The 20,955-nt window shown below is 48.1% G+C and overlaps 1 protein-coding gene across 1 annotated transcript in view; it reads left to right on the top strand.

The window, feature by feature from the left end:
* Positions 1-19,055, top strand: part of LOC311365281 (ankyrin repeat and IBR domain-containing protein 1-like) — a gene marked incomplete at its 3' end in the record, with an annotated part of 39,223 nt that extends 20,168 nt beyond the window's left edge. Inside the window, 19 exon segments of the mRNA XM_084484801.1 lie at positions 227-344; positions 548-762; positions 2,857-2,945; positions 3,405-3,546; positions 3,719-3,879; positions 4,331-4,419; positions 5,190-5,320; positions 5,473-5,607; positions 6,357-6,443; positions 7,248-7,314; positions 11,095-11,114; positions 11,116-11,157; positions 11,159-11,242; positions 14,259-14,437; positions 14,518-14,569; positions 15,243-15,299; positions 15,510-15,633; positions 16,507-17,691; positions 18,940-19,055. Of these exon segments, the coding sequence (XP_084340927.1) occupies positions 227-344; positions 548-762; positions 2,857-2,945; positions 3,405-3,546; positions 3,719-3,879; positions 4,331-4,419; positions 5,190-5,320; positions 5,473-5,607; positions 6,357-6,443; positions 7,248-7,314; positions 11,095-11,114; positions 11,116-11,157; positions 11,159-11,242; positions 14,259-14,437; positions 14,518-14,569; positions 15,243-15,299; positions 15,510-15,633; positions 16,507-17,691; positions 18,940-19,055 (3,093 nt within the window).
* Positions 19,056-20,955: the final 1,900 nt, after the last annotated feature.

Raw genomic sequence — 20,955 nt, 5'->3', positions numbered from 1 at the left:
ACACACACACACACACACAGTTGCCTTCTCAAAGCATTGTTGGACATACGGCTCTCCCTCCAGTCCAAATGTATTCCTCTGACCTGTTGGTACTGATGCTTGTGTCCCTGGTTCCCCTGGCCCGCTGGCGCCCCCTGCAGCCCTACGAGGGTTAGGGTTAGGGTTAGGTACTTTGGTACTGATGCTTGTGTCCCTGGTTCCCCTGGCCCGCTGGCGCCCCCTGCAGCCCTACGAGGGTCTGAAGCTGCAGGACCTGCGGCGGCTGAAGGACATGCTGATCGTGGAGACGGCTGACATGTTGCAGGCTCCCCTCTTCACAGCAGAGGCGCTGCTCAGAGCACACGGTACGGGACCACCACTGTGTGTGTGTGTGTGTGTGTGTGTGTGTGTGTGTGTGTGTGTGTGTGTGTGTGTGTGTGTGTGTGTGTGTGTGTGTGTGTGTGTGTGTGTGTGTGTGTGTGTGTGTGTGTGTGTGTGTGGGCCTGGGTGTGCAGGCGCAGTGTGCGTGTGTGTGTGTATTAATGTGTTGACACTGTGTGTCCCTCAGACTGGGACCGGGAGAAGCTTCTGGAGGCGTGGATGTCGGACGCGGAGGGCTGCTGCCAGCGGTCGGGCGTGGCCATGCCCACGCCACCGCCCAGCGGCTACAACGCCTGGGACACCCTGCCCTCCCCCCGCACGCCCAGGACCCCCCGCTCCCCCCTCACCCTCACCCTCACCTCCCCCACAGACAGCTGCCTCACCCCGGGGGAGGAGGCCACGGTGAGTCTGATTGGCCTCCGGGCCGGTAGCGGTCATAAAGCCATGTGGTTGTTAATGAGTTGTTATGACAGTCACTAGCTGCTTACAGCGTGGAGAGACCTGCACCCCCATCCAAAACTACAATCAGAAAGATACACGTGCACATTTTTGAGTATATGTGTGCCTATATACAAAGTTATGTTACCAAAATCGGTCTACAGCATTGCAGCAATTTCGCTCCACGGTGTTAATGCCCTGTAATCTATACAAATACTTTTCAAAAATGGTAATCCCCACTGTCACAAACAGGGTGAACAAGTTACCTGCTTATAATAACAGGCTGCTAATAAGGGTAATACTCATTGAACATTTCCCTATATTTATTCTCATGATCTTGAATAGCGCTAATGCTGCACTACAATTCCATTGGAACTTTGCACAATGTACAAACCACCGTTTTAGTTTTATGATAGTTTTATGTGTGTGTTAATGTGAAGTGAAGTGGGTCGTGTTTCTAAATTGAGCACTCACAACGGCGCAGCCTTAAAGCCATGTTATGACCTCCGATATGGCTCTGTACCATTGATACCACTCATATATATATATATATATATATATATATATATATATATCCACTGATGATATGAACGACAGAACATGTGTGTCCGTTCTGCTGTGGCCGCTGCCCGGCGCCCTGGCTTGTCTGGTGTGTGACCCGCTCCTCAAGAGCCCAAAGACGCAGACTTTCTCCACACAGCACCTACATCATATTGCATTTAAATGTGGCTTTTAAATATCAACAAACTAGAATTAAACTTGTGCTTTAACCAATTAGACTGTTTCAGAAATGAAATATCTTCGTTCTTCCTATTTAAAATGTCACATTGTGGCGCTGTGCCTCTACTCAGTGACATCGTTTTGGGTTAAGCAAATATAAAAAATAATTTAGTGGCTCTGATGCGACCGAGGAAGATATTGCAGTGCATCATCGTGATAAATGGACTCCAAACGTCTTGAGCCCTGCATGTAATCCTTCACCATCCTGCCATTCGCACAGACATTCTTAGATATAAACATCACAGCATTTCAAAGGCTTTACACAAACTTGATTTGCTATGCTGAAGCTTTTCAATGCAAAACACATGAAATGAAGTTCAATTCTAAAGAGTCTAAAAGTCTTTGTGACTTTTTGCAACTTCAAGTAACACGCAGGGGCCTTGGAATATGGTTTGATGTACTCTGAATTGGGCATTTGTTACTGCAGCCTTCACAAGAGTGCGGCCTGTGTATAAAGGTTTGTTTTGTTCAAGCCTTAGTTGTTAGCAAGTGCATCTTTTGTCAATGCGGTTTATGTTCGCGTAATTGACCTGTCGCTTAGCTCCGCCCTTAGAACGCAGATGAGCCAATGACATTCCAGCCTCAACTATACTCTGACATCAGCTCAGACAACTCCATTGAAACCAGCAGGGAGGAGGCATAATATAACAATTTAATGGTGGATTTATGTTGTTTGTGTAAAAAATAAATAAGCCTGGTCAAACGATGTGCTTGGGGTAACACGGACAGTCGGTGTCCCGAGAGGCTGCAAAATGGGGTCTATTCCATCCCTTTTTCCCAAGCCACAACGGGACAAGAAAAAGTGTGTAATGAGCATCAGACTGTGCGGCAGGTCAGAATACCAACTGGATTTAAGCTTGTTACCTTCTGTATGTATTTAAAAGTTTTGAATATACCCGTCCATACCGTAATGTCGTCCCTTTTGATTGCTTCTAAAAGAAATGAAATCCTTTTTCGCCCAAAACTTCTCCAAAACCTGCTTTGATATACTGTCAGCTGACATTTGTCCACATGTTTTTGTTATCGAGTCTGGTTTGTTTGTCCGAGTTTGTCATGGTAACAATGGGGGGCGTGACTTAGCGACAGGTAAATGACGTTATTCTAATCCCACGGCGGGAGTGCAGGTAAACACGGTATTGGTTAGAGGTTGCTAGGTTATAGTTCTCTCAGTGCGTGCTTGTCTCTGCAGGTGTAATGTTACCCATAGTGCTAAATGCTACTAGAGATAGGAGCATGTAGGGTACAGAGCAGTCCTGATGTGTCTCTGTGGGCCTACAGTGTGGGATCTGCCTGTGTTCCATCTCCGTGTTCGAGGACCCTGTGGACATGTCCTGTGGCCACGAGTTCTGCCGGGCCTGCTGGGAAGAGTAAGGTCACTTTGTGTTGAGTGTCTGCGCAGATGTATCTGTTATTATTATTATTATTATTATTATTATTAGATGTATCTGTTTTTATTATTATTATTATTATTATTAGATGTATCTGTTATTATTATTATTATTATTATTATTATTATTATTATTATTATTAGATGTATCTGTTTTTATTATTATTATTAGATGTATCTGTTATTATTATTATTATTATTATTATTATTATTATTATTAGATGTATCTGTTTTTATTATTATTATTAGATGTATCAGTTTTTATTATTATTATTATTAGATGTATCAGTTTTTATTATTATTATTATTATTATTAGATGTATCTGTTATTATTATTATTATTATTATTATTATTATTAGATGTATCTGTTTTTCAACGTAACTGGTTGAATATATTTCTGTACTCTGTGGATGTAACCGTGTGTGTGTGGGGCTCCAGGTTCCTGAACATTAAGATCCAGGAGGGAGACCACAACATCCTGTGCCCGGCGTACGGCTGCTACCAGCTGGTTCCTGTCCAGGTGATCGAGAGCATCGTCTCCAGGGAGATGGACCAGAGATATCTGCAGTTTGACATTAAGGTGAACACATACACGCATGCACGCACACACACCGCACATGCATGCACACACACGCGCACACACATGCACATACACACATTAAGCCGACGGCTCATTTTGTTTCTCTGTTGTTGTGTGTCTCATGTGTTGCCCTCCCCCTAACTACTTCCTGTGTCCGCCCCTTCCTGTGCAGGCCTTTGTGGAGAACAACCCAGCGATCCGCTGGTGCCCGGCGGTGCGCTGTGAGCGGGCCGTCCGACTCACCCGGCCGGGCCCCGGGGACAGTGACCCCCACGGCTTCCCTCTGCTGCCCTCACCCGCCGTGGACTGTGGCAAGGGACACCTGTTCTGCTGGTGAGACGCACACAATCTCAATGAACAGAACTGTGCCCTTTTTCTTTATTTTCTAATACACTTTATTCCTCTTTTCCTGTCCTCTCCTCTCCCCTCCCCTCCTCCCCTCCTCCTCTCCCCCTCCCCTCCACTCCCATCCTCCTCTCCCCTCTTCTTCTCCCCTCCTCCTCCCCCTCCCCTCCTCTCCCCTCTGTACTCTCCCCTCCTCCTCCTCCTCTCCTCTGTCCTCTCCCCTCCTCTCCTCTCTCCCCTCCTCTCTCCTCTCCCCTCCCCTCCCCTCCTCTCTCCTCTCCCCTCCCCTCCTCTCTCCTCTCCTCCTCCTCCTCCTCTCCTGTCCTCTCCTCTCCTGTCCTCTCCTCTCCCCTCCTCCTCTCCTCCCCTCCTCCTCCTCTCTCCCCTCCTCTCTCCTCTCTCCCCTCCCCTCCTCCTCCTCTCCCCTCCTACTCTCCAGGGAGTGCCTGGGTGAGGCCCATGAGCCCTGTGACTGTGAGACGTGGAGGAAGTGGCTCCAGAAGGTCACGGAGATGAGGCCTGAGGAGCGTGAGTCCATCCGTCCATCATTGGTCCGTTTGTCCGTCCATAGTTAATATTAATGATGTGCTGTGTCTCGAGAAATGAAAAACACTTGACTTGTAGCCTTTGTTGCCAAGGCCCTGTCTCCAGAGCCCTTATCTTTCAGCAACAGACACATCATATATGAGGAGATGGATGATGGATGTCATGGGGGTTCATGAGAGAGATGGACCATGTTCTCTGAAATGATGATGTTAAGGCTCTGTTGAGGCTCTGTTGAGGCTCTGTTGAGGCTCAATAGAGACTCTGTTGAGGCTCAATAGAGGCTCTGTTGAGGCTCTGTTAAGGCTCTGTTGAGGCTCTGTTGAGGCTCAATAGAGACTCTTTTGAGGCTCTGTTGAGGCTCTGTTGAGGCTCTGTTGAGGCTCAATAGAGACTCTTTTGAGGCTCTGTTGAGGCTCAATAGAGGCTCTGTTGAGGCTCTGTTGAGGCTCAATAGAGACTCTTTTGAGGCTCTGTTGAGGCTCTGTTGAGGCTCAATAGAGACTCTGTTGAGGCTCAATAGAGACTCTGTTGAGCCTCAACAGAGTGTTGGTATCTTTCAGCAACAGACATCATATCATATATGAGGAGATGGATGATGGATGTCACGGGGGTTCATGAGAGAGATGGACCAAGTTCTCTGAAATGATGATTAGAGAACAAAGACCGTCAGGAGGGGCAGTCTGTAGAGAGCTGCGGCTCCATGATAGAGGCAGTCTAGACGCCAGTGAGACGTGTGTGTGTGTGTGTGTCAGTTGCGGGCGTGGGCGAGGCCTATGAGGACGCTGCTAACTGCTTGTGGCTGTTGACCAACTCCAAGCCCTGTGCCAACTGCAAGTCGCCCATTCAGAAGAACGAGGGCTGTAACCACATGCAGTGTGCCAAGGTACACACACTCACACACACTCTCAAGGTACACACACTCACGCACACTCTCACACGCACATCAATACATTTAGGGAAATTAAAATTATGTTTTTTGCTGACTCTCTCTCTCTCTCTCTCTCTCTCTCTCTCTCTCTCTCTCTCTCTCTGCAGTGTAAGTATGACTTCTGCTGGATTTGTCTGGAGGAGTGGAAGAAGCACAGCTCTTCGACGGGGGGCTACTACCGCTGCACCCGCTATGAGGTCATCCAGCAGCTGGAGGAGCAGTCCAAGGAGATGACCGGAGAGGTAGTACCACCACCTAACCCTCCACCCCCTACAACACCACCTCCACCCTCCACACCACGGCCACACCAGACTACCACCACCACCACCCCCCACACCACGGCCACACCAGACTAGGTGGAGAATTGCATTAGCAAGGGCAGGGTTAGGGGTTGGATTGCTACTGGGACCTTCCCCATGCTGAGAAGGCATTCACTCACAATGTCTATGGTAACACACTTTGGATGACAAGCATCCACTCAGTGAAATTGAACTGCATAGAGAAAGTGGAATTGGTGTAACAAATGAGTGCAGAGGCTCTGTTCCTGGCAGTGAAGCTTCTCTGATTGGTTGAGCTGGGAGAGCTACGAGATACTGAAAGCCAATAAGCAAAGTGCAAAGGAAAATGAAGTCGTAGGTGAAGCAGTTTGAAGTCGTTGCTGGACGTTGTTTCTATGAACAAGCTCCTTCACAAAACTGTAGGTTGCTAGTGAAAAAATATGTACATGAGATGCAAGTATTTCGGCTGATTCCCATCAGTACACATGTTTTACCCATGATTGCTCAGTACACATGTTTGTGCGTGCGGCATGCACGCACAAACATGTGAAAACCTCAGCTTTGAGGTGCACACAAATGAGCCTGCTCCATGTCCTGTTCATACAGCGGTCCAACCTGTGGTGCTCTGACACACAGCGACGCGTCGTCTGAAGTTCATGTGTTGTTGTTGTTGTTGTGTTATGTTGTTGTTGTTGTGTTGTGTTGTTTTCCAGGCAGAGAAGAAGCACAAGAGTTTCCAGGAACTGGACCGCTTCATGCACTACTACACTCGCTTCAGGAACCACGAGCACAGCTACAAAGTAACACACACACACACACACACACACACACACACACACACACACACACACACACACACACACACACACACACACACACAAACCACGAGCACACACACAAGAACCCCACACACACACGAACCATGAGCACAGCTACAAAGTAATGCACACACACACACACACACACACACACACACACACACACACACACACAAGAACCCCACACACACACACACGAACCACGAGCACAGCTACAAAGTAACGCACACACACACACACACAAGAACCCCCCCCCCCCCCACACACACACACACACATACACACACAAGAAGCTTGTGGTTCTCACATTTTGCAAGATGTTTTGCTCACTGATGCACAACATCACCACTCTGGCCATAATGGAAGTCTCTCTCTCTCTCTCTTGCTCGTTCTCTCTCTTGCTCATTCTCTCTCTCTCTCTCTCTCTCTCTCTCTCTCTCTCTCTCTCGTTCTCTCTCTCGTTCTCTCTCTCGTTCTCTCTCTCTCTCTCTCTCTTGCTCGATCTCTATCTCTCTCGATCTCTCTCTCTCTCGTTCTCTCTCTCGTTCTCTCTCTCTCTCTCTCTTGCTCGATCTCTATCTCTCTCGATCTCTCTCTCTCTCGTTCTCTCTCTCGTTCTCTCTCTCTCTCTCTCTTGCTCGATCTCTATCTCTCTCGATCTCTCTCTCTCTCGTTCGCTCTCTTGCTCGATCTCTATCTCATTCTCTCTCTATCTCTATCTCTCTCGATCTCTATCTCTCTCGATCTCTATCTATCTCGATCTCTATCTCTCTCGATCGCTCTCAGCTGGAGCAGAAACTGCTGAAAACTGCCAAAGAGAAGATGGAGCAGCTGAGCAGAGCCTTCATTAGCCGTAAGACTCTCTAAGTAATTCAATTAGTAATTCATTAATTATCCAAATAACAACTAGTTATTAACTAAGTTACAACTATAGTATCAATGTATACAAGTTATAACTACATAGGTTATAACAACAATAGTAATCATTTATACAAGTTATTACTACTATAGTATCATTTTATACAATTTATGACAATAACGTATTGCAGTACACTCTGCCATACAATGGGACATTCCTTCATTGTAATAGCTTTAGGGTTTGGTTCCAGTTCAGAAGCTGAACTTGGAGGCTTCAGATGCTTTTCTAATGCGAGCTTCTGGTTAATCCAAACAGATCCCTCTTCACACAAGGCCACTAGATACAGAGAGCCACTAGAGCCACTAGATACAGAGAGCCATTAGATACAGAGAGCCATTAGAGCCACTAGATACAGAGAGCCATTAGAGCCACTAGATACAGAGAGCCATTAGAGCCACTAGATACAGAGAGCCATTAGAGCCACTAGATACAGAGAGCCATTAGAGCCACTAGATACAGAGAGCCACTAGATACAGAGAGCCACTAGAGCCACTAGATACAGAGAGCCACTAGAGCCACTAGATACAGAGAGCCACTAGAGCCACTAGATACAGAGAGCCACTAGAGCCACTAGATACAGAGAGCCATTAGAGCCACTAGATACAGAGAGCCATTAGAGCCACTAGATACAGAGAGCCATTAGAGCCACTAGATACAGAGAGCCATTAGAGCCACTAGATACAGAGAGCCACTAGAGCCGCTAGATACAGAGAGCCATTAGAGCCACTAGATACAGAGAGCCACTAGAGCCACTAGATACAGAGAGCCATTAGAGCCATTAGAGCCACTAGATACAGAGAGCCACTAGATACAGAGAGCCACTAGAGCCACTAGATACAGAGAGCCACTAGAGCCACTAGATACAGAGAGCCACTAGATACAGAGAGCCATTAGAGCCACTAGATACAGAGAGCCATTAGAGCCATTAGAGCCACTAGAGCCACTAGATACAGAGAGCCATTAGAGCCACTAGATACAGAGAGCCACTAGAGCCACTAGATACAGAGAGCCACTAGAGCCACTAGATACAGAGAGCCACTAGAGCCACTAGATACAGAGAGCCATTAGAGCCACTAGATACAGAGAGCCATTAGAGCCACTAGATACAGAGAGCCATTAGAGCCACTAGAGCCACTAGATACAGAGAGCCACTAGAGCCACTAGATACAGAGAGCCATTAGAGCCACTAGATACAGAGAGCCACTAGATACAGAGAGCCATTAGAGCCACTAGATACAGAGAGCCACTAGAGCCACTAGATACAGAGAGCCATTAGAGCCACTAGATACAGAGAGCCATTAGAGCCACTAGATACAGAGAGCCATTAGAGCCACTAGATACAGAGAGCCACTAGAGCCACTAGATACAGAGAGCCATTAGAGCCACTAGAGCCACTAGATACAGAGAGCCACTAGAGCCACTAGATACAGAGAGCCATTAGAGCCACTAGATACAGAGAGCCATTAGAGCCACTAGATACAGAGAGCCATTAGAGCCACTAGATACAGAGAGCCATTAGAGCCACTAGATACAGAGAGCCATTAGAGCCACTAGATACAGAGAGCCATTAGAGCCACTAGAGCCACTAGATACAGAGAGCCATTAGAGCCACTAGATACAGAGAGCCATTAGAGCCATTAGAGCCACTAGATACAGAGAGCCATTAGAGCCACTAGATACAGAGAGCCACTAGATACAGAGAGCCACTAGAGCCACTAGATACAGAGAGCCATTAGAGCCACTAGATACAGAGAGCCATTAGAGCCACTAGATACAGAGAGCCATTAGAGCCACTAGATACAGAGAGCCATTAGAGCCACTAGATACAGAGAGCCATTAGAGCCATTAGAGCCACTAGAGCCACTAGATACAGAGAGCCACTAGATACAGAGAGCCATTAGAGCCACTAGATACAGAGAGCCATTAGAGCCACTAGATACAGAGAGCCATTAGAGCCATTAGAGCCACTAGATACAGAGAGCCATTAGAGCCACTAGATACAGAGAGCCATTAGAGCCATTAGAGCCACTAGATACAGAGAGCCACTAGAGCCACTAGATACAGAGAGCCATTAGAGCCACTAGATACAGAGAGCCATTAGAGCCACTAGATACAGAGAGCCATTAGAGCCACTAGATACAGAGAGCCATTAGAGCCACTAGATACAGAGAGCCACTAGAGCCACTAGATACAGAGAGCCATTAGAGCCACTAGATACAGAGAGCCACTAGAGCCACTAGATACAGAGAGCCATTAGAGCCATTAGAGCCACTAGATACAGAGAGCCACTAGATACAGAGAGCCACTAGAGCCACTAGATACAGAGAGCCATTAGAGCCACTAGATACAGAGAGCCACTAGATACAGAGAGCCACTAGAGCCACTAGATACAGAGAGCCATTAGAGCCACTAGATACAGAGAGCCATTAGAGCCACTAGATACAGAGAGCCACTAGAGCCACTAGATACAGAGAGCCATTAGAGCCACTAGATACAGAGAGCCACTAGATACAGAGAGCCATTAGAGCCACTAGATACAGAGAGCCATTAGAGCCACTAGATACAGAGAGCCACTAGATACAGAGAGCCATTAGAGCCACTAGAGCCATTAGAGCCACTAGAGCCACTAGATACAGAGAGCCACTAGAGCCACTAGATACAGAGAGCCATTAGAGCCACTAGATACAGAGAGCCACTAGAGCCACTAGATACAGAGAGCCATTAGAGCCATTAGAGCCACTAGATACAGAGAGCCACTAGAGCCACTAGATACAGAGAGCCATTAGAGCCACTAGATACAGAGAGCCATTAGAGCCACTAGATACAGAGAGCCACTAGATACAGAGAGCCATTAGATACAGAGAGCCACTAGAGCCACTAGATACAGAGAGCCATTAGAGCCACTAGATACAGAGAGCCATTAGAGCCACTAGATACAGAGAGCCATTAGAGCCACTAGATACAGAGAGCCATTAGAGCCACTAGATACAGAGAGCCATTAGAGCCACTAGATACAGAGAGCCATTAGAGCCACTAGATACAGAGAGCCACTAGAGCCACTAGATACAGAGAGCCATTAGAGCCACTAGATACAGAGAGCCACTAGAGCCACTAGATACAGAGAGCCATTAGAGCCACTAGATACAGAGAGCCATTAGAGCCACTAGATACAGAGAGCCATTAGAGCCACTAGATACAGAGAGCCACTAGAGCCACTAGATACAGAGAGCCATTAGAGCCACTAGATACAGAGAGCCATTAGAGCCACTAGATACAGAGAGCCACTAGAGCCACTAGATACAGAGAGCCATTAGAGCCACTAGATACAGAGAGCCACTAGAGCCATTAGAGCCACTAGATACAGAGAGCCACTAGAGCCACTAGATACAGAGAGCCACTAGAGCACTAGATACAGAGAGCCATTAGAGCCACTAGATACAGAGAGCCATTAGAGCCACTAGATACAGAGAGCCACTAGAGCCACTAGATACAGAGAGCCATTAGATCCATTAGATACAGAGAGCCACTAGAGCCATTAGAGCCATTAGATACAGAGAGCCATTAGATCCATTAGAGCCTGTTCACAAACAGAGTCCCTGAGTTCCTGTCCGGCCCTCAGCTCTTTGAGCTCAGTCTGGTTTCATATCCCAGTGAAGACCACAGTCCTAAATAATAATAATAATAATAATAATATGTTGTTCTCGTCCGGGCCAGGTGAGGGGACGCCCCCGGACCACGCGGTTCATCGAGGACGGGGTGAGCGAGCTGCTGAAGACCGCGCCGCGTGCTGAAGGTCTCGTACCCCTACGGCTTCTTCCTGACGCCCGGCAGCACGCAGAAGGAGATCTTTGAGCTCATGCAGGTGAGTCTCCTCCCTAACCTCCAGCAGTCTCACCCCTCCAGCAGTCTCACCCTAACCTCCAGCAGTCTCACCCTAACCTCCAGCAGTCTCACCCTAACCTCCAGCAGTCTCACCCTCCAGCAGTCTCACCCTAACCTCCAGCAGTCTCACCCTAACCTCCAGCAGTCTCACCCTAACCTCCAGCAGTCTCACCCTAACCTCCAGCAGTCTCACCCTAATGGAAGCCAGCAGTCTCACCCTAACCTCCAGCAGTCTCACCCTAACCTCCAGCAGTCTCACCCTAACCTCCAGCAGTCTCACCCTAACCTCCAGCAGTCTCACCCTAACCTCCAGCAGTCTCACCCTAACCTCCAGCAGTCTCACCCTAACCTCCAGCAGTCTCACCCTAACCTCCAGCAGTCTCACCCTAACCTCCAGCAGTCTCACCCTAACCTCCAGCAGTCTCACCCTAACCTCCAGCAGTCTCACCCTAACCTCCTGCAGTCTCACCCTAACCTCCAGCAGTCTCACCCTAATGGAAGCCAGCAGTCTCACCCTAATGCAGGGATTCCCAAAGTGTGGTACGCGCACCCCCAGGGGGACGAGAGCTGCCACCAGGGGGTGCGCCAGATGAAAAATGTAATGGCGGTCTGGTGTAATATTACCTCGTTTTTATTTATTTTATCTGTTTCAGAGCCTATTCTCTTCAATGTTGTGGATCGTTTGTAACTTCATTGCAATTTAATTCAATGTACTGTCGTTCTAATTTCCATACCCGTTGTGTTATGATTAGGGTTGTGCGTCCATCGTGATGGCTGACCGACATCACGATGGAGAGCCACCATCGTGATGCCCCCCCCCCCCCCCCCCCCCCCACCCGGCGCCTCACTTTTCAATTTTCGTTTACAAATATTTATTTAAAAACGAAAATATCTGTTTTAGTGCGTGTGTGTTAAATTAAATGGTTTTATATCTTAAACAAATTCTGTTGCAAATGGGGCGCGCAGCATCAATATCCTAACTAAAGTAAGTCGGCCAACGCAGACACATTTTGCAGATTGTAAATTGACATGAGACATTGTAAACGTTCACAATCCTGCTCTATGCTCTGTGATGTTTTGTTTATCATCATTTCTATTAACTTCTGCGAGGCCATGCGAGGTCGTGTAGATCGGTCGTCTGCCTGTTTATTGCGCGGATCACACATGAGCAGATCTTGCACACAACGTCAGTCGTGTCCCTTGGCTGTCCTATTTGTTGGATATTTGTTGATGTTGTTATTGTCATGCGTGTTCTGGTTATTTGCGCATGATTAAACATGAGTCTTTATATGGCGTTAAAACAAAGCTTTGTTGCGTTTTTGTATTGGGGGTGCGCCAACCCGGTTGGGACGTAGAAGGGGGTGCGCAGGAAAAAAAGTTTGGGAACCGCTGCCCTAATGGAAGCCCAGTAGTCTCACCCTAATGGAAGCTCTATTGATCGGTGAGATGGACGGAAATACAGACACACTCCACACACCAGGTGGATAGATCACATTAACACAGCAGTAGATAGATAGCTAGATAGATGGATATATAGCTAGGTGACATGACTACAGCAGCAGATAGATATAGATAGATATATAGATATAGATTAGGGGTGTACAATGAACGATCAAAAAAGTGAACGATACAAAAAAGTCATGATTCGGTACGTACCTCGGTTTTAAAGTTACGGTTTGGTATTTTATTCGGTACAGCAGGGTTAAAAGAAACCAAATCTAAAAAATATATTGATTAAATTGTATCAAACAAATGCCTTACACACATGAAAAGACATACAATTGAGGATAAAAACACAATAAAGTCCAGTGCTGTGTTCCGATATCCGTACTTCCATGAGTACACTATCACTCACTAAGTGCGCTGATTTTCAGATATCTGTGTCGTTCCAAATCGACTACTCCGTGGTGCACTGACAGGAAATGACGATTGCGACTGCCGCCGTGGCTCCTCCCCCGCAGTAAACATCCTGCTCTGAACAGTGAACTCTTTACACCTAGCAGCTATAAAAAGCTATAAAAACTACAAAACGACTCCATTAATGCAGGCTATGTGGAAAACGCGCCGACGTTGGGTCAGCCTGGCGCCGCCTCTTCCGCTACGTAGCGATCCACACTCCGAGGTTTGACCGTGTTGAGTTCACCATCCGGGTCCGTTCAGTACTCTTCTTTTCGCCCCGATTTTAATTGGAACACGGCCCTACGTACTCAAACTAAGTACAGTGAGTACGGACAGTGTGGATATTGGAACACAGCCCAGGACTTATTTCCATTGTGGTCCTCAACACAAAACATCAAGACAAGACACTCACAGAGTGTGTGATAATCAATAAATAATAAAAATAAAATAAAAATCGCATTGAACCGTAGCAAAAAATGGCAGTAGGAATACGCGTATCGTTCCACCCCTAATATATCTAAGCAATAGATGACGACAGGCTGTGGTATGTGCAGTTAATACCACAGTTAAGGGGCGTTGTCCGTCCCTTAACTGTGGTATAATGAGAACATTTCACTGACTGAAATGATCTATTGCTTTTATAAAACGGTTACGTAAGTATGGCGAGATGAAAGTCATAGTTGTAGTCCCTCCTGGCTGCCTGCAAAGTGTGTGGCGGTTGCTATGCAACACACTGTAGCGTCCTTCAGAGAGAAGGCGAGAGACGGTAGCTCGGTTCGCCGGCAATTTAGCCTTCGATCGAGTTCACTCACCGTGTGCCTATTGCTTTAAACATTTCCACCCTCTCCAGCAATCAACATGTTTTTAGGCTTCAGTGAACTACGCTACCGCTTTTATATATAAATAAACAACAGTTAGAGTTAGGTGCGGAGTGATACTGAACTCTGTAAACTGAACGGGCGTCATAGCTGTGTGTATACGCTCAATATACAACAGTTGGGAACCAATCAGATGGCTTGATTTAAGCCACCCGTTTTATAAGTCTATATATGGCTGGGTGACGTGACTACAGCAGCAGATGGATGTGTACCTCTCAGACGGACCTGGAGATGGTGGTGGAGGACCTGGCCCAGAAGGTGAACCGGCCGTACCTGAGGACGCCGTGCCATAAGATCATCAGCGCGGCGAGGCTGGTGCAGCAGAAGAGGCAGGAGTTCCTGGCCTCCGTGGCGCGCGGCGTGGCCCCCAACGACTCCCCTGAAGCCCCCCGCAGGAAGTACGTGGTGACGGAAGATCAGAGAGATGAGAAGATAAACAAAACTCTAGATCCATAACGTGTCTTCTTCTCCATCTCAGTTACCCAGGAGGATCTTGGGATTGGGAGTACCTGGGCTTTGCCTCACCGGAGGTAAGAACCCAGACACACTTCTTCTGTTGTCGTCCCCGCTCTGACACGCTTACCATCAGCCTCACTTACACTAACCCTTATCTTAATTTAGGCTTACCATCAGCCTCACTTACACTAACCCTTATCTTAATTTAGGCTTACCATCAGCCTCACTTACACTAACCCTTATCTTAATTTAGGCTTACCATCAGCCTCACTTACACTAACCCTTATCTTAATTTAGGCTTACCATCAGCCTCACTTACACTAACCCTAACCCTAATTTACGCTAACCCTTAGCTTAATTTAGGCGACCCCTTAGCTTACGCTAACACTCAGGGACACTCTTCTGCTGGTGAACAGTGTGTCAGAGTGTGTCTGACCTGCTGGTGAACAGTGTGTCAGAGTGTGTCTGACCTGCTGGTGAACAGTGTGTCAGAGTGTGTCTGACCTGCTGGTGAACAGTGTGTCAGAGTGTGTCTGACCTGCTGCTGGTGAACAGTGTGTCAGAGTGTGTCTGACCTGCTGCTGGTGAACAGTGTGTCAGAGTGTGTCTGACCTGCTGCTGGTGAACAGTGTGTCAGAGTGTGTCTGACCTGCTGCTGGTGAACAGTGTGTCAGAGTGTGTCTGACCTGCTGCTGGTGAACAGTGTGTCCGAGTGTGTCTGTGTCTGACCTGCTGGTGCGTATTTAGATGCTGACTCGTCACTCTGTACTGGGAGGAGGGGATCCAAGAGAGAGGCAGTCACAGGTAACACACACACACACACACACACACACACACACACACACACACACACACACACACACACACACACACACACAGCTCTATAAATAAAGAGATTAGTTTTGCACTTGCTGTCTGCATGAGCTCCTTCTGTTGTGGTCCTGATCAGTAGACCAAGCTGGCCCTGAAGCTCCAGCAGACACAACCTCTTGTTGTGACCCTCTTCCTCCCCAGGAGTACGCTGACCTCCAGTACCGTCGGCGGCATCGCCAGCGTCGCCGTGGCGATATGCTGAGTCTACACAGTCTGCGGAGCGGCAGCAACACGCCAGAGACGGGCCGCAGGAGTGACAGCTCCGGTTAGAGCACACTCGTTATAAACACACTTGTTATAAACACGCTCGTTATGAGCACACTCATTATAAACACGCTCGTTATAAACACGCTGGTTATGAGCACACTCGTTATAAACACACTCGTTATAAACACTCTCGTTATAAACATGCTCGTTATAAACACACTCGTTATAAACACACTCGTTATAAACACACTCGTTATGAGCACACTCGTTATAAACACACTCGTTATGAGCACACTCGTTATAAACACACTCGTTATGAGCACACTCGTTATAAACACGCTCGTTATGAGCACACTCGTTATAAACACGATAGTCATGAACACATTAGATATATATATATATATGATACACTAGTTATAAACACACTAGTAATAAACACACTCGTTATAAACACGCTCGTTATAAACATGCTTGTTATAAACACTCGTTAGAAACACACTCGTTATGAGCACACTCGTTAGAAACACGCTCGTTATAAAGACACTCGTTATAAACACGCTGGTTATAATCACACTAGTTATAAACACGATAGTCATGAACACATTAGATATATATATATATATGATACACTAGTTATAAACACACTAGTAATAAACACACTCGTTATGAGCACACTGGTTATAAACACGCTGGTTATAATCACACTAGTTATAAACACGATAGTCATGAACACATTAGATATATATATATATATGATACACTAGTTATAAACACATTAGTAATAAACACACTCGTTATAAACACACTTGTTATAAACACGTTATAAACACTCGTTATGAGCAAGTTAGAAACATGATAGTTGTAAACACTTTGATTGTATGCTTGTTATTCTTCACTAGTTTTAACCCTGAGCGTGTTGTGTTCTGTTCAGAGGGACTGGAGAGGAGCCAGAGCAGGAGACGAGCCCTGGGCTCCCTAGACGACGAGGACCCCAACATCCTGCTGGCCATCCAGCTCTCCCTGCAGGAGTCCCGCAGGGAGAGGAGCCTGGGACCCCTGGAGGGAGGAGGAGGAGGAGGGGAGGAGGAGGAGGAGCGCCAGGAGCTGGATGTCAGGAGGATGGTGATGGAGGGAGGAGAGGACCTCCGACTGGGTCTCGGTGTGAGCCTGGCAGGCATGCTGTCCGCCTCCCAAAGCCCAGAGACTGACGGGGCCCTGGGACCCCCCCGCGGGCCCCCTGCCTACCCCACCTCCCGTCTCAACGCCCCCCGCCCCCCAACCAGGACAGACTCTGCCCACCAGCTTCCCCCACCCTCCACCTCCTCCATAACCCCCCTCCCTCTCCCCCCGCCCCCCCCTGCCCTATGTGCTGAGCTGCTGGAGCTGGGGACCACGCCCTACAGGGGGCCCGCTCAGGGAGCGCCACCGCCGCCCTCGCATCACACACGGGACCGCTGCGAGCTGGCCGTGGGCCCCAACATACTGACCGTCCAGCACCTGCTGGACCGCATGGCTGCCGCCGCCGGGCCCAGCGGCCAACGAGAGCAGACGTACCGTCTGGTGGCGGGAGACCGCTCTGAACGCGCTGCCACTGGCTCATGCACTCCCAGACGCACCGCCCCCGCGGCCCCAGAACGCTTCCCTGCTGCTCGCCCCCCCGCCCAGCTGTGCCTCCCCTCCCCGGACACGCAGCCGGACCTCCTGGTGTCCCCCGTCATCCCTCCAGGCGGGGCCTTCACCCCCAGCGACCCCCAGAGCCTGGAGCCCCTGGACCCGGAGGCCGGGGTCCAGCTGCTGGACAACATTATGGCCTGGTTCAACCACAACATCAACCCCCAGAACAGCCCCCAGAGCCTGGCCCTGGTCCCCTCGCCCCCCACCACCGAGACCGACTCCTCCCCGGACACGCTCACCGAGCCCAGCTCGGAGCAGCTCTCCTCCAAGGGAGCCCCCCCGGCCTGGCAGCCCCCGGAGGGTGAGCCTAACGATGGCCTTGGGGTCATGGGGCTCCCGGAGACCTTAAGGCCCAACAGGCTGGACCTGGACCTGGAGCTGGAGAACAGGGAAGCAGGCATAGAGGGTGAGGGGGGCGTGGAGGGTGAGGGGGGCGTGGAGGGTGAGGGGGGTGAGGGGGGCGTGGAGGGTGAGGGGGGTGAGGGGGGCGTGGAGGGTGAGGGGGGTGTGGAGGGTGAGGGGGGCGTGGAGGGTGAGGGGGGCGTGGAGGGTGAGGGGGGCGTGGAGGGTGTGGAGGGTGAGGGGGGCGTGGAGGGTGAGGGGGGCGTGGGGGGTGAGGGGGGTGTGGAGGGCGTAGAGGGGGGCGTGGAGGGTGAGGGGGGTGTGGAGGGTGAGGGGGGTGTGGAGGGTGAGGGGGGCGTGGAGGGTGTGGAGGGTGAGGGGGGCGTGGAGGGTGAGGGGGGTGAGGGGGGTGTGGAGGGTGAGGGGGGCGTGGAGGGCGTAGAGGGGGCATGCGATGGGGACTTGCTGCCCCTGGACGAGACAGGCCCTCTCCCTTGCCCCCCCGCCAGCTGCAAAGACGATTCTGCTCCTAAAGCTCCCGCTAGCGAGACAGACTCAGAGTTAGACCCCGCCCACCGAATAGGGGAGGACCAATCACCTGAGGAATGGGAGGAGCAAGTCCATTTAGTGTGAGATTAAAGGATATGAAAAACAGCAAGAGAAGAGGGGTTGAGTAGAAGATAAGAGAGGCAAAGACCAGGGTGAAATGTATTTGGAGAGGTTAGAGATTCCAAAAGTGACACTGACAGAGTGACGTGGAAGAAGGAGATGGGTCGATGGAAAAAAAAAAACAAGGAGTTAGTTGTTTTTAACTCAAGCGTTTCTTGTTTTTGTTATACCGTATGTTAATGGGGAAGTTCTTGCGGCCACTTTGCTCCTGGCCTGCGGCGCTTTGTCAGATAACAGTGACGTCTGGAGGAGTGTGATTCAGGCCGGCTGTAAGTGGATTCTTATACTTTGACATCTAAAAACAAAGTGTTTCAAAGTCAATCCAAGGGTGCACCTTATGAAAGCTACTGATATCATAGTTGTTTGCTTCTGTCGTTTACGTTTTTAACTATTTATTGAATTTTTTTTATCTGATTGCGTGTTTTGTTTGTCCTTGTTTGTCAAGAGTTGCTCAGGCGATTCCATGGCGCTAATCATGCAGGTTACCATGGTGCCCGCATCCTGGGTAACACCCCCCCCCCCCCCCCCGTCACCCATGACCACCCTCAATACCCTTAATACCCTTAATACTGCCCCCAGCCAGCCTGTACTGACTCCCCGGTTGGCGGGGCTGGTATGAAGACCTGCTGACGGAGCGTTACGATACAATCACCGCTGGGACTGATATTTATTTGACCAGGGATCTCCATGGTGACACGAGTGCCTCCTGAGGGCCGGCGCTCGGGACTCTCCTTCATCGCCGTGTTGTCGGGAAAAGGCTTTAGGAGCACTCTGCAGAGGACGGTGAGAGAGTGAGACGGACAACAGACCTTGGAAGTCATAACGCCGGGCGTCATGGCGATGGTATCTAGTTTTCCTTGGAGCCACGCCCGTTGTGATTATATGGTGCGATCAATGAAGGAATTAAACTTGCCTCTTTTTTAATTTATTTGATGTTACTTTACCCGTTGGTCAGAGTACAGGATGAGCTTCACTCTGCTCCCAGAGCGGCCATCACAATTCATCTTTCCAGATCCGGCTATTTTTCCATCAGTCAATATCGGAAGGAGGTTATCGGTCAACATGGCCAACGTTTACAGAGTGACTAAATTAAAATAATTATTGGACACTTGCACTGTTTGAATCCAAACACTTTAATTGAGAAGGATTTCAAATATGAATTGAAATAGGCTTTTATTTTGTATTTGTACCTACTCCTTAACTGACGGCCAGTACAGTGTGCTATTGATGAATCTATCAACATGAGAGGCTTTGATTGTTTTTTGATATTATTCTTAAGCTCACCATTCCAGTTTTTATACCACAATGCAGAATCATTTTCCTTTCATATGAGATCACTCTGTTCAGTCTGTGTGCCTTTTTAGTTCTATTTAATATATCTTTAATTTATTTGTGTTTAGACGCTGCATTATCTTTATACAGAGCTCTTAAGATATAGGAATTGTGACTTTTACGATAACCGACCAAACACCTCTCGGGTGCGACTGTTGCCATATGTGGGAAAGGGGTTCAAGTTACTAGTGAATGACCAGATATCCCTTTGTGCCCTTTGGAGTCTGGGAGGCAAATGCCACAAAGCAAAGTCCACTTGCTAGCCAGCCTCTCTCGTCAAAAACACATTCTACTCTTAATGTAATTCAATCACGTATAACTCAGAGGACACTTCAATCTTTCATCCTCTGGCTGGACTTACGCTCTCCTGTTCTGAGTTCATTCTAAGTTCATGTTTTTATATAAGAGTCTTGCTGTGTGAAGTTGCCTCTGAGTCTATAGTTTTCCTACTGCCTGTATCTTAAGGTGTACTACTCAACTGTACTGTTTACAAATGGTCCAAGTTGAACACTGCCTTTAGTGGTCGATAGGTGCTTTGAAAAACAGACTGGGTTGATGATATTGGTTTGACTGTGTTTGCCAAACAGATGTGAAATAAATATTAGCGACACACTACCCAGGAATAAATTTGGTTTTGAACGCTACTTAATGAACAGTAGTGGAATTATTGGTGTTTTATGCAATCAAATATGCCTCCACTTATTGAGTTTATTGAGAATGAGTTTTTAAGCACCATCAAATTAAATCCTACTACATCGTTCTAACCTTGTTTAAAGTGAAGGCTGGCTTCATCTGAGTGAAGGTGACAGTATTTAAATGTCTCATTGAGAAACCTTTTTCTTAAGGTGAGTATTGTGTGGATATGGAGACGCTGAACCTAGTGTGTCACTGATTCATCAATAGTTTCACTCCTGAATGAGTTCAGTGTGGAGCAGTGATATGAGAGACTTGGATTGTGATGTTTCCTTCATCATTGATTTGAATAATTTTAACCCAATTTTAGTATTGTCAAGGAATCCTTCCTCATCCATGCTCTACCAACAACTGTACACATCAGGGTTGATTGAACTTCCACAGATTGTACCTACATTCCCAATCAATCCAGAAGACTGGAGACAATATTTGATCTGTGCCCAGTAGTAGGCTACTGTTAAAGAAAGTTTCAGTGCAAAGATTGCGCTCAATAAAAGAGATGAAATAATTGAATGATTCAATTCCATAACTGACTTTTACTCCACCTGTCTAAATGAATACATTTAGCCATTAATTGATTGAATTTATATAGCACTTTTCTGGACACTCAAAGACGCTTTACAGTGAAGGGGGGACCTCACTAACCACCACCGATGTGTAGCACCCACTG

The sequence above is a fragment of the Micromesistius poutassou genome, assembly GCF_964030765.1.
Source record: "Micromesistius poutassou genome assembly, chromosome: 20".
In the NCBI taxonomy this organism is placed as follows: domain Eukaryota; kingdom Metazoa; phylum Chordata; class Actinopteri; order Gadiformes; family Gadidae; genus Micromesistius; species Micromesistius poutassou.
The sequence above is the reverse complement of the archived record's forward strand: the minus strand, read 5'-3'. Positions and strand labels throughout refer to the sequence as shown.